General features: G+C 40.6%; 1 protein-coding gene across 1 annotated transcript in view; it reads left to right on the top strand.

Annotated features, from left to right (window-relative positions):
- LOC124789074 (glutamine-dependent NAD(+) synthetase) overlaps positions 1-18,439 on the top strand; it is a 196,639-nt gene that overhangs the window by 38,499 nt on the left and 139,701 nt on the right. The window contains exons 3-6 of the mRNA XM_047256365.1: positions 13,966-14,136; positions 14,213-14,297; positions 15,832-15,977; positions 16,089-16,206. Coding sequence (XP_047112321.1) covers positions 13,966-14,136; positions 14,213-14,297; positions 15,832-15,977; positions 16,089-16,206 — 520 coding nt within the window. The remainder of the gene's footprint in view (positions 1-13,965; positions 14,137-14,212; positions 14,298-15,831; positions 15,978-16,088; positions 16,207-18,439) is intronic.

Raw genomic sequence — 18,439 nt, forward strand, 5'->3', positions numbered from 1 at the left:
CCCTCTGTCTCCCCACCCCTGCCCTCTGTCTCCCCACCCCCACCCCTGCCCTCTGTCTCCCCACCCCCACTCCTGCCCTCTGTCTCCCCCCCTGCCCTCTGTCTCCCCACCCCTGCCCTCTGTCTCCCCACCCCCACCCCTGCCCTCTGTCTCCCCACCCCCACCCCTGCCCTCTGTCTCCCCACCCCCACCCCTGCCCTCTGTCTCCCCTCCCCCACCCCTGCCCTCTGTCTCCCCTCCCCCACCCCTGCCCTCTGTCTCCCCACCCCCACCCCTGCCCTCTGTCTCCCCGCTCTGCCCATACCCTCTGTCTCCGCCCCCCCCCCCCCCCATCAACAGGCTTGAACAAAAACACAGGATAAAAATTAGTTCACTAGAATCCATGTTTCCTCTCCATATTATGATAGTATCAAATACAGTTGTCGCTATTTACATTTTGACATATCTTTCCACAATACCTTTCAACAAGATCTCAAAACTATCAAGAACGAATAATTACGGACCCTCTCATTACAAGAATTGTACAATTTGCTTATGTGATACACACCTAACCTTTGACCACATAGAACATTTATCATGCGGCAACAGAAGCACAGGAATAGAAAAGTTTACATAAATAAGCAGAAAATCCAACATATTCAGCGAAACGCGTAAGCACAAGTATTTAATTGTTGCATAGCTAGACTTACTTTATTCAGTCAACAATAAATGAAGAATGCAGCTTGAAGTTCCGAAGAATAGCTCAAATTCTACAACCATATGCACCCAGCACAACAGGGTAGTCCCCTAGCCCACGGTCCATAGCATATGTCATGAAGCTTGTTAAGAAATATTGACTTATAGACATGCCACCTATGTAGATAGTTCATCTCTGAATAATGTGGCAAAGGGTACAAAGCAATTTAAGAATTGCAAAGATTCTGTTTCTGCACTCGGAGAGAGAGGCAGGGTGTGTGTGTGTGTGTGTGAGGGGGGGGGGGGGTGTCAGACGGAGACGGGTGGGCAGACACAGACAGAGACCCCCCCCCGTCTGTGTCTGCCCCCCCCCCCGTCTGTGTCTGCCCCCCCCCCGTCTGTGTCTGCCCCCCCCCCCCCCGTCTGTGTCTGCCCCCCCCCCGTCTGTGTCTGCCCCCCCCCCCGTCTGTGTCTGCCCCCCCCGTCTGTGTCTGCCCCCCCCGTCTGTGTCTGCCTCCCCCCCCCCCGTCTTTGTCTGCCCCCCCCCCGTCTGTGTCTGCCTCCCCCCCCCCGTCTTTGTCTGCCCCCCCCCCGTCTGTGTCTGCCCCCCCCCCGTCTGTGTGTGGCCCCCCCCCCGTCTGTGTGTGGCCCCCGCCCCGTCTGTGTGTGGCCCCCGCCCCGTCTGTGTGTGGCCCCCGCCCCGTCTGTGTGTGGCCCCCGCCCCGTCTGTGTGTGGCCCCCGCCCCGTCTGTGTGTGGCCCCCGCCCCGTCTGTGTGTGGCCCCCGCCCCGTCTGTGTGTGGCCCCCGCCCCGTCTGTGTGCGGCCCCCGCCCCGTCTGTGTCTGCCCTCCCCCCCGTCTGTGTCTGCCCTCCCCCCCCCCGTCTGTGTCTGCCCTCCCCCCCCCCGTCTGTGTCTGCCCTCCCCCCCCCCGTCTGTGTCTGCCCTCCCCCCCCGGTCTGTGTCTGCCCTCCCCCCCCCCGTCTGTGTCTGCCCTCCCCCCCCCGTCTGTGTCTGCCCTCCCCCCCCCGTCTGTGTCTGCCCTCCCCCCCCCCGTCTGTGTCTGCCCTCCCCCCCCCCGTCTGTGTCTGCCCTCCCCCCCCCGTCTGTGTCTGCCCTCCCCCCCCCCATCTGTGTCTGCCCTCCCCCCCCCGTCTGTGTCTGCCCTCCCCCCCCCGTCTGTGTCTGCCCTCCCCCCCCCCGTCTGTGTCTGCCCTCCCCCCCCGTCTGTGTCTGCCTTCCCCCCCCCCGTCTGTGTCTGCCCTCCCCCCCCCGTCTGTGTCTGCCCTCCCCCCCCGTCTGTGTCTGCCCTCCCCCCCCCGTCTGTGTCTGCCCTCCCCCCCCCCCGTCTGTGTCTGCCCTCCCCCCCCCGTCTGTGTCTGCCCTCCCCCCCCCCCGTCTGTGTCTGCCCTCCCCCCCCCCCCGTCTGTGTCTGCCCTCCCCCCCCCCGTCTGTGTCTGCCCTCCCCCCCCCGTCTGTGTCTGCCCTCCCCCCCCCCCCCCGTCTGTGTCTGCCCTCCCCCCCCCGTCTGTGTCTGCCCTCCCCCCCCCCGTCTGTGTCTGCCCTCCCCCCCCCCCCGTCTGTGTCTGCCCCCCCCCCCCCCGTCTGTGTCTGCCCTCCCCCCCCCCGTCTGTGTCTGCCCTCCCCCCCCCCCGTCTGTGTCTGCCCTCCCCCCCCCCGTCTGTGTCTGCCCTCCCCCCCCCCCCGTCTGTGTCTGCCCTCCCCCCCCCCCCCCCCCCCCCCCCCCCCCCGTCTGTGTCTGCCCCTTTTGTATTCCTGTGCTTCTGTTGCTGCATGATAAATGTTCTATGTGGTCAAAGTTTAGGTGTGTATCACATCAGCAAGTTGTATAATTTTTGTAATGAGAGGGTCCGTAATTATCTGTTCCTGATAGTTTTGAGATCGTGTTGAATGGTATTGTGGAAAGATATGTCAAAAGAGACTTGGAATCATGCTTTAATAATACAGATACCAACATTATTTCTGGAGAAGAAAACCTACCACCAGCATCATCTGACACAGAATATTTGAGCGTAATAGAGAAATTAAAAATTAAATGTTCAGGGACATCTAAAGAGAAAATAGTTAATATTTTTAAGTTTGCTCCCTGACCCATGGTCAAGAGAAAAAAAAATAGTTCATTAATTCAACGTTTCTCATAGTTTGGTTAAACTAACCCGAAAATTAGTGAAAGAGCAAGGCATTCTTTCAGTTTTAGGGAAGAAGAATGGAGTAGGTATAAGTGAAGAAACAGAAAGATAAAGCAGTTTTTTGAAGATGATGAAAACAGTGGAATGTGCCCTGGTTGCGAAGGTAGCTAAAGAGTTGTTATAAATGCAGTTAAATTAACGAAGCAGAAATGACTAGTGTTGTCAGATTTAAATGAACTCTATGTAGCTTTCAAAAATGCTCATCCTGAATGCAAAATTGGATGGTCAAAATTTTGTGACCTCCAACCTAAGTGGTTTATTTTGCCTGGATCCTCAGGGACACACTCTGTACCTGTTTGTTTATATCATCAGAATGTCAAACTGATGATTGCGGGTGCAAAACTTAGTGATCTTAACTACAAAGAGATACTAGATTTAATGGTCTGTGACACTAACAGTTCTGACTGCATGATGAGTTTGTGTAATAAATGCCCTGGTAAGGAAGCCGTTATTGAATTGCTTCATGAATATGATGAGGAAATGCCAGTCAGTATTACCTTCAAACAGTGGGTCACAACTGACAGGACAGAGATGATAATAGTGGTTAAATCTCAGGAAGAGTACTTGGAATCTTTTATTGATAACTTACAAAAGCTCAAAAGTGACTACTATGTCTCTAAAATCCTAAGTAAGTTTTTGAAGAACAAAAAAGCACAACTTCATGAAACTGAATGCATAGTGCTAGTTGATTTTGCAGCAAATTTTACATTAGTGATTCCGGATGCAATACAAGGGTACATAGGGCCAATGACCAGGCAACAGTGCCTCCTCTACTTTAAAAATGAGAAAGATGAAGTTTGCAGTTCTTCAGTCTACATTCTCTAAGTGCCTACATGGAGCACAACACTTCGGCTGTACGTGTTTCAAAAGTATGTAGTAAATTACATAAAAGAAAATTTTCCCAAGGTTGAGAAGCTGGTATACTTTTCAGATGGAAGTGGTAATCAGTATAAGAACAAAAAGAATTTTTCAAATCTGTGCAACCACAAAGTAGACTTTGGGTTGGAGGTTGAATGGCACTTTTTTGCATCTTACTGTGGTAAAAATGTATGTGATGGAGTAGGAGGTACAAGAAATAAGTAAAGCCAGCCTACAAAGACCAACCACAGACCAAATTCTCACAGTACAGGTCATTTATGTCTTTTGCAAAGATAATATTAAAGGCATTACCTATTTTCTTATCAAGAAAGAAGTGGTTCTGCGCTGAAAAAAGAAAAAAACACTTCAAACCAGATTTGAAAACCATATAGCAATAAAAGGAGCAAGGCATTTCCTCAAATCCCTTGGCATTGCAGAAAACTTAGTTCGATGATATGTAACATCAGAAACCAAAATTTATGAGGATCATTGTGTCAGTAAAATTACATCTCTGTCTTTAACATTGAATGACAAAGTGGTATGTGTCTATGGTGGACAGTGTCGATTACCATATCAGAGTTCATATTGTCTCCAGAGTCACATAAATGGATGTTCCAACTTTCACATCATCAGTCTCAACAGTACCTGTAAAATACGCTTGGAAAGAGACAGTTTTTCAGAAATGTTATCTAGATTACAGTGGTTTCTTGCAATCTTGGAGCACCTATTGTCTCTCAGACATACTGTTGTGTGACTGCCACAGTCAGCTGAGAGGGAAGGACACTAGCAGTGTTTTTGTCTCTCAGCTAGTTCTTCTTACTTTTTAAATTTTCTATTGTTAATACTCTTCTTAAAAGCTTTTGCATTCATTTTCACCTGTTGATTATTCTTTTATTTCCCGCATTTGGACTGAATATGGTTGAAATTCAAGCTTCTATTTCCCTCACTCTTAAGTCACTTGACCTGTGGCCTCTGCCACCATAGTTGAAACACTTACTGTTTGGATTCCAAGCTGCGCTTTTGGTGTTTCTCCTGCTTGACTCTTTAGCAGGATGCTGGTGTCTGCAAAATTTCTATTGCTGTGACTTTCGTGATTTCTTTTTAGTAGTGGATTCACAGCTCTTTCATAAAGCCTCATTTTTCCATTAAAATTTTTTTGCATGTTACCAAAAAGCAGAAATTTTACGCCTGAAGCGTCTTGTCCCCCATCTACTTTGTACTGAAATAGCAATGCAGCCCAGGATCTTTACTACATCTGTACTCTGTAAGCCACCTTACAGTGTGTTTTGGAGTGTACGTGTGGTACCACCATTTGCCCCCTCCCTGCTCCGTTCGCGAAGGTGCATGGGCAGAACAATTGCCTGTGAACTTCCATATAAGCTCTAATGTTTCTCATTGTATAGTTGTGGACATTTCACAAGCCCTAAGTATAAGCAAATAATATGTCTCCTGACCCTTTTTCATATGTATGCTCTTGGAGTTTCAGCAATAACCCTCTCTATTATACACAATGCCTGGCTTGCTGCAACTGCCTCTGGAGTTTGGTGAGCATCATCAAATGACACTCTCACATCTACTAAATGATGTGATGAAATGTGCTGCTCTTCATTGTATCTTCTCTATTTCTTCTTTTAATCCTTTCGTAAGCCACTTTCTTGCTGAATTACATTTTCTTAAGATTCATTCCAATGAATTTCAGCCTGTCCTCTGCTGTTCTGACAGTTCTTTTTATGTAGTATTGTAGTGTTTCGAGAATTTCTGCACAAATTCTAGAACCACTCAGCCTTCTACTGTCTCGAACACACGATATTTTATAAGTGAGTGTGGGATGATAAAATTCTACCTACTGCGCATCACATGTTCGTGTGTGCAGGTTTGAAATTCAGTTGTGAGAAGAATGTAGACGCGGTGGTCGAACGGCAACGACAAGTACTTGTCAGGCGATCCATGGAGGTTTAGTGAAAGTGTACGGAAGAACCATGGAGCTTCTATGTTATTCTGTGCTAATTGTGTCAGTGACCATTGTTACAGTAACGAGAACTGTTGAGAAGGTACTCTTGCGAAAAACTCTTGTCTTAGCCTTGTTGAAGAGAAGACATGTATTATGGTTCATGTTGAGACTGGGCATGGTGTTTAAGCCAACTTTCTCTTATATGTAAATTAGTTTGTTTCTAATATTTGGAGACACGGGAGGCTTACGAAGCAGTATATATTTATATGAAGAGTGAGATTTGTAATATGTCTGAAGTTCAAATATAAGTCTTTAGTTGAAGCAAATGAAACTTTGCATGTCTACTTATAAAAATAAGTAGAAAGAGTCTTCAGAGATTCCTGTACCTAGCAGCGTACTTCGTAGAAGTAGTGAAAGACAGTTTGCAGCAGCAGGCTAGCCAGCAAGGTAGGTTGGCCGAGCATCTCAAGTAAGTCATCTTGTAAAAGAATGGAAGTTTGGGTATCTACTTCACACTTAAATTGTCGTCGTCCAAAACATATGTAAGTATTTAAAGGAGCAAAATTTTGAATTGAGAAATAGAGAAGAAGATTCCAGTGTGTTTATCTAAGAAGAAATATGCCTACAACACTGTGATTAAGATGATCAGGAGTGGGGAGTGCAGAGCTCTCACACACACACATTGCAGGGACGAAGACGCGGCAACCAACATCCGACGACACCGGCGCCAGCTGCTGTTCACCGGTGCAGACCTGCCTCCATATCTGCTCACCGATGCAGCGCAGATTCTCCGCCGAATGAGCATAAAACAAAACTTTATTGTTTTAGTACAAAGTGGTACAAACTGTTCAGTGAACTTCATTAGTGTAGTTACCATGCTTAAAGTTAGTTAAATGCTTACAAGATCAAAAGCTTGCAAGAATATGGATAACATACGACAAGCCGAGGAAACTCAAGAACCAGATATGGCTATGAAAGTTAGTAAGGGAATGCCTGACTGGTCTGAGTTAGTCACATTTTGAGTTTTGACTAAATTTAGTAAGTGGAAAACTAGAATCAGCAAATTCTCAATTAAATGCCCAAACAACAAATTTAGCATTGTTAAATGCCAAAGTCAACTAACATAACAAATAATTTAGTAATCTACGCGAAAGCACGGATGCTTTAGACTGAATTTGATACCTTAAATAATACAGTAGAAAATCTGAAATTAGATATGAAGAATGAATTGACTAGTTTCCTGACTTCAGCCAGAAACAGAGTGATAATTTTCAAAATTTGATAAAAAGGTTAGAATTAAATATTGAAGACAAATGTAATAGTTTAGAATCAGAGCTTAATGAAAAGTTAGGATCCTTTGAAAATGTGTGCAATGTTAAATTTAATGCTATAAAGCAAGGGTTGAATACTTTGAAAGAATGTGTTGATAAACAGGATAATTTAATGCCAATAATTCAATCGCAATTTACAGGTGTTAATACACAAGTAGATAATGTGGAAAGGAACTTCAAAGAGAAACAAGTGAACTGTGACATCATAAATATAAGTAGTTTGGAGGAACAAGTTGAAGAAACTATAGATCAAAAAGTTACCGAGAGAAAGCAGGAAAAAAATATCTTCACCTAATGCTGTGTTAACCTTAGGATGCATATACAGGGCCTCAGAGGCCCTTCATTTTTTCATTTTTTCTTCATTTTTAAAAAATTCTGTAATTTTTTTGTTTGATTTCTAACTGCTTTCCAATACTCTTTCACTAACACTGTGACATTCCTCCTATCAAGTCTGAGTGAGATACCTTTTTAAGTTTTTTGTATAATTCAATACGTTTACCCATACACCGTGAATGCATAAGCAGGGCTTCAGAAGCCCTCACACATTTATAAATGTTCTTTAGCCTATATTGTCTTCAACATTTGTTTGGGAGCAGTTATTAATTCAACAATAACTGTAGTGGTATTTCCAGCAACAGGAGTGTCAACAACAGCAGTAGCTGTAGTAGTAATAGTATAACTAAAAAATAATACACACTTATTTCACATATTGGCGATGTCGGTGTATTATTGATCTTTTTGCTATCAAATGTTTTATTATTGCATAGTATTGTTATCCTGTACTGCTCGTCAGCCTCATTGTTACTGCAGTTTGTTTGTTGCTGCAAGGCACATATTGTTACGAGTATGACTCAGTGCTGCACAAGCTGCTGTTTGAGAGACACGCCTTTTGCTATGGCTTCGACACGCAAAGCAAGAGTGTCACAACGTGCAAGTGCAGCTAATTTTGAAAGTATTGTGGCTCAGTGGTTTGAAGATGATGATTCTTGCGAGGAAGGAAATATTTTTGAAGATGCAAGTAGTGAAGACTCAGCCAATGAACCTGGAGATGTGAATATTGAGGCAGATGACAGTCCTTTCAATAATATTACTCCATCAGAGTCTGAATATGAAGAACCACCACAAAAAGGTATAGAAGACCACACACACACATTAGTCGGAATGGAATGATTTGGAAATTAGATCCTCCTGCAACTTTTCGTACGCCTGTCCATAACATTGTAAAGAAGGCACCTGGTCCAGCCCGTGGTTTGGAAACCAGTAAACCTAAGGATGCCTGGGATTATTTCATCTCCAAGGAGATACTAGAGGAAATCATCAACTGCACAAATATTGAAGGCAGAAGAGTGGTGGCTTTACGTGGTAAAACGTGGAAAATCGTTTCAATTGCTGAAATGGAGGTTTTTCTTAGTCTTTTACTGCTTTCTGGTGTTGAGAAGAGTTGGGATGTCCGTATTAGAGAATTATTTTTGAATGAAAAGGCAAATCCTAAATATAAGGCCACCAAGTCAGTAAATACATTCAAGGATGTAAGGAGAACGATTAGATTTGATGACAGGCATACCCGTGAAGCTCGATCTGCAGATGACAAACTTGCAGCTGTTCGCTATGTATGGGAACTATTTCCTGACAAGTGTAGAAATAGAATGATTCCCAATGATTCGCTCACAGTTGCTGAACAGCTAGTCCCATTCCGTGCAAGATGCAGCTTCACCCAGTATATGCCCTCTAAACCAGTCAAGTATGGCATAAAAATATTTAGGTTATGTGATGCTACATCTGCATATGCTTTAGACAGAATTGTTTACACGGGAAGGAAGCCCCATGAACTTATTCAGAAAAACCTTGGATTGATTGTGGTGAAAGATCTTGCTAAAAGCATTGAACGATCATCAAAAAATATTACTGTTGACAACTTCTTTACTAGTGTGCAGTTGGCAGAAGAGATGCTTCAGAAGCAAATTACAGTGGTGGGAACAATCAAACAAAATAAACCAGAAATTCCTAATGAGATGAAGCCATCTACCTCTAGGGCGATTCATTCCTCTTTGTTTGCATTTAGAGGTGACATTACAATGGTGAGTTATGTTCCCAAAAAGAAGTAGTCTGTAGTTCTCATTAGCACAATGCATCACGACAGAAACATTGATGAAACTCATGCAAAAAAGAAACCAGATATACTAAAGTTCTATAACTCTACGAAGGGTGGAGTAAATCAAATGGACCAGAAAATTCGTTATTACACTTGCAAGAGACAAACAAGATGATGGCCATTTGCATTATGGATGAATATGATGGACGTCGCAGCAATGAACAGTGAAATTTTATTTTCCGCCCAGCATCTGACATACCAAATTGGAAGAAGTGATAAAAGGCGTTTGTTCCCAAGAGATTTAGCAGAGGAAATGGTAAGACCACTAATGGAACTTCGCATTCAGATCTCTAATCTTCCAAAGAAAATCGTTGATGCCATGCAAAGATGTGGTGTTCAAAAAGATGTCATATTGCCGAACCAACTACCTGTTTCAGGTAAAAGAAGAAGATGCAATTATTGTTCATATAATAAACAAAGGAAAAGTGCTATGACATGCATTAAGTGAAAAACCAACATTTGTAAGGAACATTGTGGCATTTTTTGTGCATCTTGTTTGTCACATGTTTAAAACTAAGAAAAATGCAATTTTATGTGAACAATGAATAACAACTTTTTGTCAAAATATTGCCTATATACATAATATTGTGAATAATGAGTACATTTTAATTGAAGAAATTGGTTGTAATAAATGTTATAAAATTTAAACTGCAACTTATGAGTGAATTAATAAAATTATTTGTATATGTTGTATGTAAATGGATGTAACTAATAAAAATTCAGTATTAGTTTTTTTTTAATAAAATGTTAATCACGCCCACCATATCCTGTTACTTTATCTTAGGAATCTTTCAATATGACAATAAATTTGACAGAAATAAAATCCCCAAAGAATGATTATATGAAAAGAGGAAAATTTTAAATTAGGGCAGGGCCTTGGAGGCCCTGCATATGCATTAATGTGTGTTTTCGGCACCATGCATCCTAGGGTTAACTAGTGAAGTGGTGACTGATTTGCAGTGGGGAGACTTTCAAAAGAAGCTTAAAGAGAAATACTGGTCTGCCAGTGCACAAGAAAAGTTAATATCAAATCCATGGGACCCGGGCAGAGTCATATATTCCCCCCAGGGACGTAAACATTCTGAGTTAACGGGCGGAGTGATAACCATCGGATCCCAAGTTGTTTTTGGTGTTCCTTCCAAAATAGTTTTCCTGCACCGAATTCCTTTAAAATCTTAAACTATTCTGTCATCTATTCCTAATATCTTAAACTATCCTATAATCATAGTGCTTAGACAAATGGATAAGACTACAACATAAAGAAAACTTAGGAGAATCATAGAACAAGAAAGAAAATAATATAGACATAAAATAAAATGAATAGTGTTATATTTATAGATAATATAGTATGAGGTAAATAATTAAACAATGTGATACCATAGTGTATTTTGTATAGAGTATTTTTATACCATTTCAGATATGTGATGTAAATGGGAGGGTTTACATAGGTTTTTGAAGGGGTGGGTATTGTAAATAAAAGCATAGTTTACAAGATCAAATAAATCATGGCTAACACGAAACACACACCACACCTTTCAGACAACCCTCAGCAACAAGTGTGCCCGATTCTTCAACATTTGCCATTTCCATAGCGTTGCTAAGATTTCCTTTGGGGACCTCAAGGTTGAAGGTGGGAATGTCCATTCTGTAGGAGATGATTTAATACCAAACCTCCTCTAGCATCTCACTCAAGTACCTGATGGGTAGGGATCCTGGGGAAGGGAGGTGGGAAGGTTTTCCTGTCTTTGGGGTTATCTTATTTCTCTTCTTAGATCTTAGCAACCATTTTTTCCCCTTCTCAATTGAGGACCTCTATTTTTTTCCCCCTCTTTCCATATTCACAAACTTCTATCACTGAAGTCCTTCCTTGTTTCCGTGGTTTCTAATAACTTAAATCTTACCTTTAGATAAGAAGGCCGAAGAATCAGACTGCACGAACACACATCCACATGCACACAGCATGAGAGTTGTGGGGTAACTATAATGCAGTAATGAGTAGTAGATAGACAAGGAAGAAACATGAGCAAAGAAAGAAAGAAAAAGAAAGCAGAAGTGGCATTAGTCATGCTGATTATTAGGAAATGTCAGTTTAATAAATACTCTGACAAACTGTAGCATAGTGGGACTTGAATAGTATATGTAGACATAGTATCTACTAAGAGTATAGAAGTTGAGAAGTAGAGGAGGACTCTAGGGAGTAAATGAAGCAGTAAAAAGTGAATACAAAGTGTAAAATAGATATTTTTTTTTTTTACCACAGAATACTTAATTATAGTATACATAGGAATGCATACTAGGGTAATGAACCATGAGGCCTACTCAGCATACCCGGCATTCACTAAGTATAAAGGGCAGGCGTGCCTACATGGAGATAGGACGACCTGTGGCCTAAAAAATAGGAATGTTTGATAAAGGTGCGAACGTTCCAGAATGGAAAGTGGATGTGCTCTCACAAGGTCAACCCACAAGCAAGGTATAGGTACTGATCCTAGGAGAAGGTTACTGATCCTAGGAGCAGGTTACAGTTTCGCGACAACAGTCACAAATTTTATAGGGATTATTCTGGAAAGTTTGAATTCTATGCACAACTAGCATTGTTACGTTTCATGTAAGTTTAAGAGTGTCAAAAAGAACACTTTCGTTTTGCCCAACGTTCCTCCAAACTACAAAAAATAGAACATACTATACCAAAAAATAAATAAATGAATAAAAATGAGAACAGAAAGTAGATCACTCATGTGCCATGAACACCTGAAGTTTACAATTGGAAATAAGGAAAGAGTCCTTGCAATTCCTAAATACTAGGGTTGCTGACTGAGCCACGAAGAAATACTCATGTCTGGATATTAGAGTAAAGTGAGAACAGAATAAAGAAATGCTCAGCTACAGATTGTTCTAGAGGGAAAAAAAAAAAGATCATTGTTGAAGTGAAAGATGTATGTACAAAAATGTATAAGAAAAGTATATTGTTATGATATGAAATTTTGATGTGAGTGATATTATTTACATAATTATTGTGTATAAAATATCTCGTGTCCATTCGGGGGGGGGATGTATGTAGTGTTTCAAGAATTTCTGCATACATTCTAGAAACACTCAGCCCTCTACTGTCTCAAACACACGATATTTTAGAAGAGGGTGTGGGATGATATAATTGTACCTACTGCATGTCATGTTTGTGTGTGCAGGTTTGAAATTCAGTCGCGAATAGAAAGTAGACGTGGCTGTTGAACAGCAGCGACAAATACTTGTCAGGTGATCCTTGGAAATTTTAGTGAAAGTATGCGGAAGAGCCATGGAGGAGCTTTTCTGTTGTTCTGTGCTAATTGTGTCAGCGACCATTGTTATAATAACGAGAACAGTTGAGAAGGTACGCTTGAGAAAAACTTAGCCTTGTTGAAGGGAAGATGTGTTGTATGGTTCATGTTGAGACTGGACATGGTGTTTAAGCCAACTTTCTCTTGTATGTAAATTAGATTGTTTCTAGCATTCGAAGACGAGAGGCTTCGAAGCAGTATATATTTATATGAAGAGTGAGATTTGTAATATATCTGAAGTTCAAATATATGTTGTTATTTGAAGCAAATGAAAATTTGTTGTCTTCCTATTTTTATAATTAGAAAGAGTCTTAAGGGCTTCCTGTACCTAGCAGCATACTTCGGAGATAAAGTGAAAGAGAGTTTGCAGCAGCAGGCTAGCCAATGAGGAAGGTCAGCTGAGCATCTCAAGTAAGTCACCTCGTAAAAGAATGGAAGTTTAGGTATCTACTTCGCACTTAAATTGTTGTCCAAAGCCATTAGAGTATTCCACTTTAGGTTGCTCCAGGCAGTTAGTCCAGACTATTCCACTTGAGGTTGCTCCAAACAGTTAGTCCTAGGTATTTTGCAGTTATTTTTTCCAGTGATCTAAGACCTATGTCATCCAGAATAAAAAGGCCATGCAAACCTGTCAAAATGATTATTCAGTGAACTGCAAGATCCACTTTTCAGTGGATACATCATGAACACTACACCAATTAAGAGTACCGTAACATCGTGGAACAGTGGAGAAAATTTACAGCAATCGTGTGGATGCAGGGAGAACTATGCTTCACTTCTATCAACTCTTTCTGTATCAGAATGTTTTTTTAGTTTTGTTCTCTATTAAACACAGTCTTTTTATCATTATCCTTTTGAATTGCATTTTCTTCTTCATCATCATTAGCAGCAATCGGCAGTGTGTTGTAGAAAGCAGTACTGGTAAGAACAAGGCAACTAATACATTGGAAACTTGTCAACTCTCTTCTATCTTACTTTTGTGTAATGTTGGTCTTGTATTAAAAAAAAAGATTTTGAGGTAATGTAATTTTTGAATGATACCATAAATTCCACTGCCATGAAGGTATTTGAATTTGCAAGTTACTGTTTGGTATAGTTTTACTGCAGTAGTAACAATATTTTGAAAAGCATAGTTGCTGCTCACCATATAGTGGAGATGCTGAGACTGTAGTTGTGTGTGTGTGTGTGTGTGTGTGTGTGTGTGTGTGTGTGTGTGTGTGTGTGTGTGTGGAGTCTAATTTTGACAAAGGCCTTGTCGGCCGAAAACTCACTTTCTGACAGTCTTTTTGTTGTGCCTATCTGTGAAACAGCACCTCTGGGTTGTTTGATGAGTAGCAACTATCCTTTTCATAATTTTGTTTCATTCCATCCTGGATTGTCCATTGTTTAATGTACTATTTATAGAAACTACTTTTGACGTACGTTTTTGGTGCAGTTGTGTTTGTTATATGACTTGTGTTGGTTTTTTTACAGTGGTTACAGCTGCGAAGATCATTTTCATGAAAGTGACACACTCCTTCACTGCTGGGAAGTACTGTTAGAGATACTTATCAGTCCTCTTTGTAAAGACATGCTAATTGATGTTGGAATGCCTGTTATGCATAGAAATGTTACATATAATTGCAGGGTTGCTTTCTTAAACAGGTAAATATATTAAGCTATTGAATGGAAGGATTTGTTTCTATTGAGTGACATTTGTAATGGCTGTCCATTGTTACAGGAAACTACTATTAATTCGACCAAAAATGTTCCTATGTGAAGATGGAAACTACAGGGAAACAAGATGGTTCTCTCCATGGAGAAAGGTATAATTCGTCTTGCTCTGTTCGTAAGTTAATACTTGCTTATTATTTTAGCACCAAAAATCATCATTATTGACAATGATACACTAATAACTCTTCCACGAAATTGTATATGTAAGTTATATGGGAGAGACAGCCATTAGTTGTACATTGTCTTCTAGGACAATGTTGCAGCTCTGAAAACTAATGAAATTGGTAAAGTGTTAAGCTACTTTCAGCTCCTACCTGTATTCTGAATCACCTATAAAATGAGTTATAGTCCATATTTTTAATGTTTATCAGTTAAAATAAACACAGATGTGAAACATTACAGGATTATGTTTTAGAGGAATATCGTGTGATATTAATTTTTGAGTGATTGAGCTGTAAAGGCTTCATGTCATTTCATCAAAAAGTCACTGTGGCGTAATGTCTAGTAATTGACTTATGCTATGCCAATACCAGTCTTATGTTTGGATCTTTCTCATAATTTTGGCACCTGAGTTGATTATTTCATGCATCTCTGCAACTTCCTTATTCTCCTGTTATTTTACAAGTTTTGAAATGGAGACTTTTAGCTGTTGAAAGCCCAGTTGTTGTCAGATGCTGTATTGTACTGTTGACATGCAGTCATTAAAAATCTCTATTTATTGCAATTTGAGGTTAGTTTGGAGCTGCAAAGAAACAATTTAGATATTGACAGACATGCAAAATTTTCGTAAGGGAAGCAAACCTGCAGATTCTCTTAAATTGAAGTAGGTGTAGGTGGAGGAGTAGGTGTAGGTGGAGGAGTAGGTGTAGGTGGAGGAGTAGGTGTAGGTGGAGGAGTAGGTGTAGGTGGAGGAGTAGGTGTAGGTGGAGGAGTAGGAGTAGGTGGAGGAGTAGGAGTAGGTGGAGGAGTAGGAGTAGGTGGAGGAGTAGGAGTAGGTGTAGGTGGAGGAGTAGGTGTAGGTGGAGGAGTAGGAGTAGGTGGAGGAGTAGGAGTAGGTGGAGGAGGAGGAGGAGGAGGAGGAGTAGGTGGAGGAGGAGGAGGAGGAGGAGGAGTAGGTGGAGGAGGAGGAGTAGGTGGAGGAGGAGGAGTAGGTGGAGGAGGAGGAGTAGGAGTAGGTGGAGGAGGAGGAGGAGGAGTAGGTGGAGGAGCAGCAGCAGAAGAAGAAGAAGAAGAAGAAGAAGAAGAATCAAACAAGTAAATCTAATAGTAAATCTTTTGTTTATTATGGTGGTCAGTAGTTGTATAGCAATTAATACAGTTCATTTCTTCTTGGAATATGTGAAGCCTCCATATGTGGGCTTCAGCTGCAATGTGAGTGGTCTGATTCCAGGTATCTCGATGCTCTGTTGGTTGAAACACTTGCACATGAAACATAAATTGAACAAAAACAGATAGAATTAATATTCCCTCAAATGGCTCTCACTTAAAACTGCTTTAAATAAGTGTTTGAGATCTTGCCTTCCTTATGCTGTTCTGGTGAATGTGAACTTTCACAGGAAAATGGGCACTTTTCAGCAACATTTATGATGTTTGATTCATATAATAATTTCAATCCCTTGTCTATAGGTTCGTCAGGTTGAGGACTATTATCTACCACGTATGATATCAGCTTATACTGGACAGAAAGTGGTACCATTTGGAGATGGTATTCTTTCTACAAAAGACACATGTATCGGGTTTGAGATTTGTGAAGAACTGTGGCACCCAGAGAGGTATCGTCTTCTGTACTTAATTTTTTGTAAGCAAAGTGGACTTCATTATTATGCATCTTATTTCAAATTTTGAAATAGAAAATCACTGTAAGCTGCTTATAAATGTTGCAGCACTCATATACCAATGAGCCTGGATGGTGTAGAAGTCATAGTAAATGGTTCTGGTTCATACATGGAGTTACGTAAAGCATATGTTACAGTAGATTTAGTGAAATCTGCTTCAGCAAAGGTAGGGAACGCATTTTTCCTTGCTTGTTTGTAAGTTACTTTATTTTATATCAGTTAGATGAATTATTAAACAAAAAAGTCCAAGAAAAGTGCTAAATAGGAGTGTGTTGCATCATGTTGAAATAATTAAACAGATAGTTACAAACTAATCGAAATATTCAGCAGATAACTAAAAAAAAGTGTAACTGTGAGCTGAGGTAACTTAGGAATACTATAGCAGAAAAGAAAAGCAACTATTGTGTGTCCTACAATTTGCTGTCTGTTTCACACAGGTGTATGAGAAAGGGATGAGTAGTTACAATTTATAACTTTGAAGTACACAATGAAGTAAAAGTCAACAGTTAAGTGTCACAAAATGTCCTGTTATGATCAACTGGCAATTGAATCACAAAGCTTGTGCCTTAGGACGTGTTGTACCTACTGATCTCTTCTTTTAGTCAATTCATACCATTGATTTCTCTTTTCACCAGTTTGATCCAGAGCCTTCTCATTAGTTACCTGATCTACCCCTTTAATTGTCAGCATTCTTTGGTAGCACCATGTATCAAAAGCTTCTATTTTCTTTTTGTCTGAACTGCTTATTGTCCACATTTCATTACCATACATGACTATGCTTGTAAAGCACCAACTTTGATTTACCATATTCTCCATCACCTCCTTGGTAGCATATCTGTTTGCTGCCTTGAAGCTGAAAATCTTGAATATATGGTGGTGTTTATTCAGAAAAAATGTACCCAACACCACAGTTCAAGTTGCACTTTTCAACTTATTTTATTAACTTAAAGATTACATTGCTTGTACGTTGCAGAAATATTCATACAAATTACAAAGTTATTCAACACACATTAATGAAGCATTGTCCAGTAATCAGTAATGGTCTTAAGTGATTGAACAAAGTAATTAAGAGTGGCACTAAACACTGTCCATATTTACACAGAACATCACAGTTCACATGTAGTATGGCCTTGTAGAAATCTGTCAAAGTACAGTGCAGTGACTCACTTAGCTCACTCGTTAATTAACTCATAATATTCAATATTCAACAATACATTATTTGTATGATGATGATGATAGTTCATCTCTCCTACGAATCACAACACAATTCAGTCAAAATATTCATCAACTTGAATTACGAAAATCACTTGAAAGTTATTAGACATCAACAGTACTTAATTTCGCAGTTGCAGATGTCTGTATATCTGCAAACTAACTGTGCATAGCTTAGGTGTGAACAGACACCAGGAGCATAGATGTTACATGCTTGTTAACTTGACCAGGGCAGGGCGCAGACTCCCTCACTTTGAATGACTATTTTGCAAGTTATACTGTAATTCAAGAAGTGGCTAGGTAAAATATTGCTATTCAGGATGGAGTATAAATATTGACAAAATTTTTGTGTACAGAGGATGAGGTAATCTAGGAATTAAGAAAATGTATGTGCTCTAAGAATATCGGGCTCATGAGTACTAATGCCACATTAAAAAATTACGCAATGTTAAATTATTCAAAATCCAAACAGCAGCTTAATTATTAAGAGGTGTCACTAGACGCGAAAAAAATAGAGCAACAAAAGTATAGTGTTAAAAGTTGAGAACTTAACATGCCCGAAGGTAAAATTGGCAGTAGAATTAAGACTATATGGGATTTTCAGTGGTAATTATAAGTTAATTAGCTTTGTGCAAAATAAGATATGTCTGTGTAAATTCCTAAGTGTCTTGGGACTCGTGCTGTTCATGTTGTATATTAATGACCTTGCAGACATTAGTGACCTGAGACTTTTTGCAGATGGTACAGTTATCTATAATGAAGTACTGTCTGAAAGAAGTTGCATAAGTATTCATGCAGATCTCGATAAGGTAACAAAAAGGTGCAGACATAAGCAAATCACTCTAAATATTCAGAAATGTAAAATTTTACACTTCACAAAACGAAAAATGTAGTATCCTCTGACTAAATATCAGTGAGTCACTGTTAGAATTGGTTAACTCTCACAAATACTTGTGTGTAAGACTTTATAGGAATATGAAATGAAATGGAATGATCACATAGGTTCAGTTGTGGGTAAAGCAGGTGGTAGACTTCAGTTTATTGTGAGAATACTGGGAAGTGCAATCAGTCTGCAAAGGAGATTGCTTACAAATTACTTACGCAACAAGTTCTAGAATATTGTCAAGTGTTTGGGATCCATACCAGACAGGACTAACGGGGGATATTCAACATATATGGAGAACAGT

Source organism: Schistocerca piceifrons, chromosome 3 (genome assembly GCF_021461385.2).
Source record: "Schistocerca piceifrons isolate TAMUIC-IGC-003096 chromosome 3, iqSchPice1.1, whole genome shotgun sequence".
Classification (NCBI taxonomy): Eukaryota; Metazoa; Arthropoda; class Insecta; order Orthoptera; family Acrididae; genus Schistocerca; species Schistocerca piceifrons.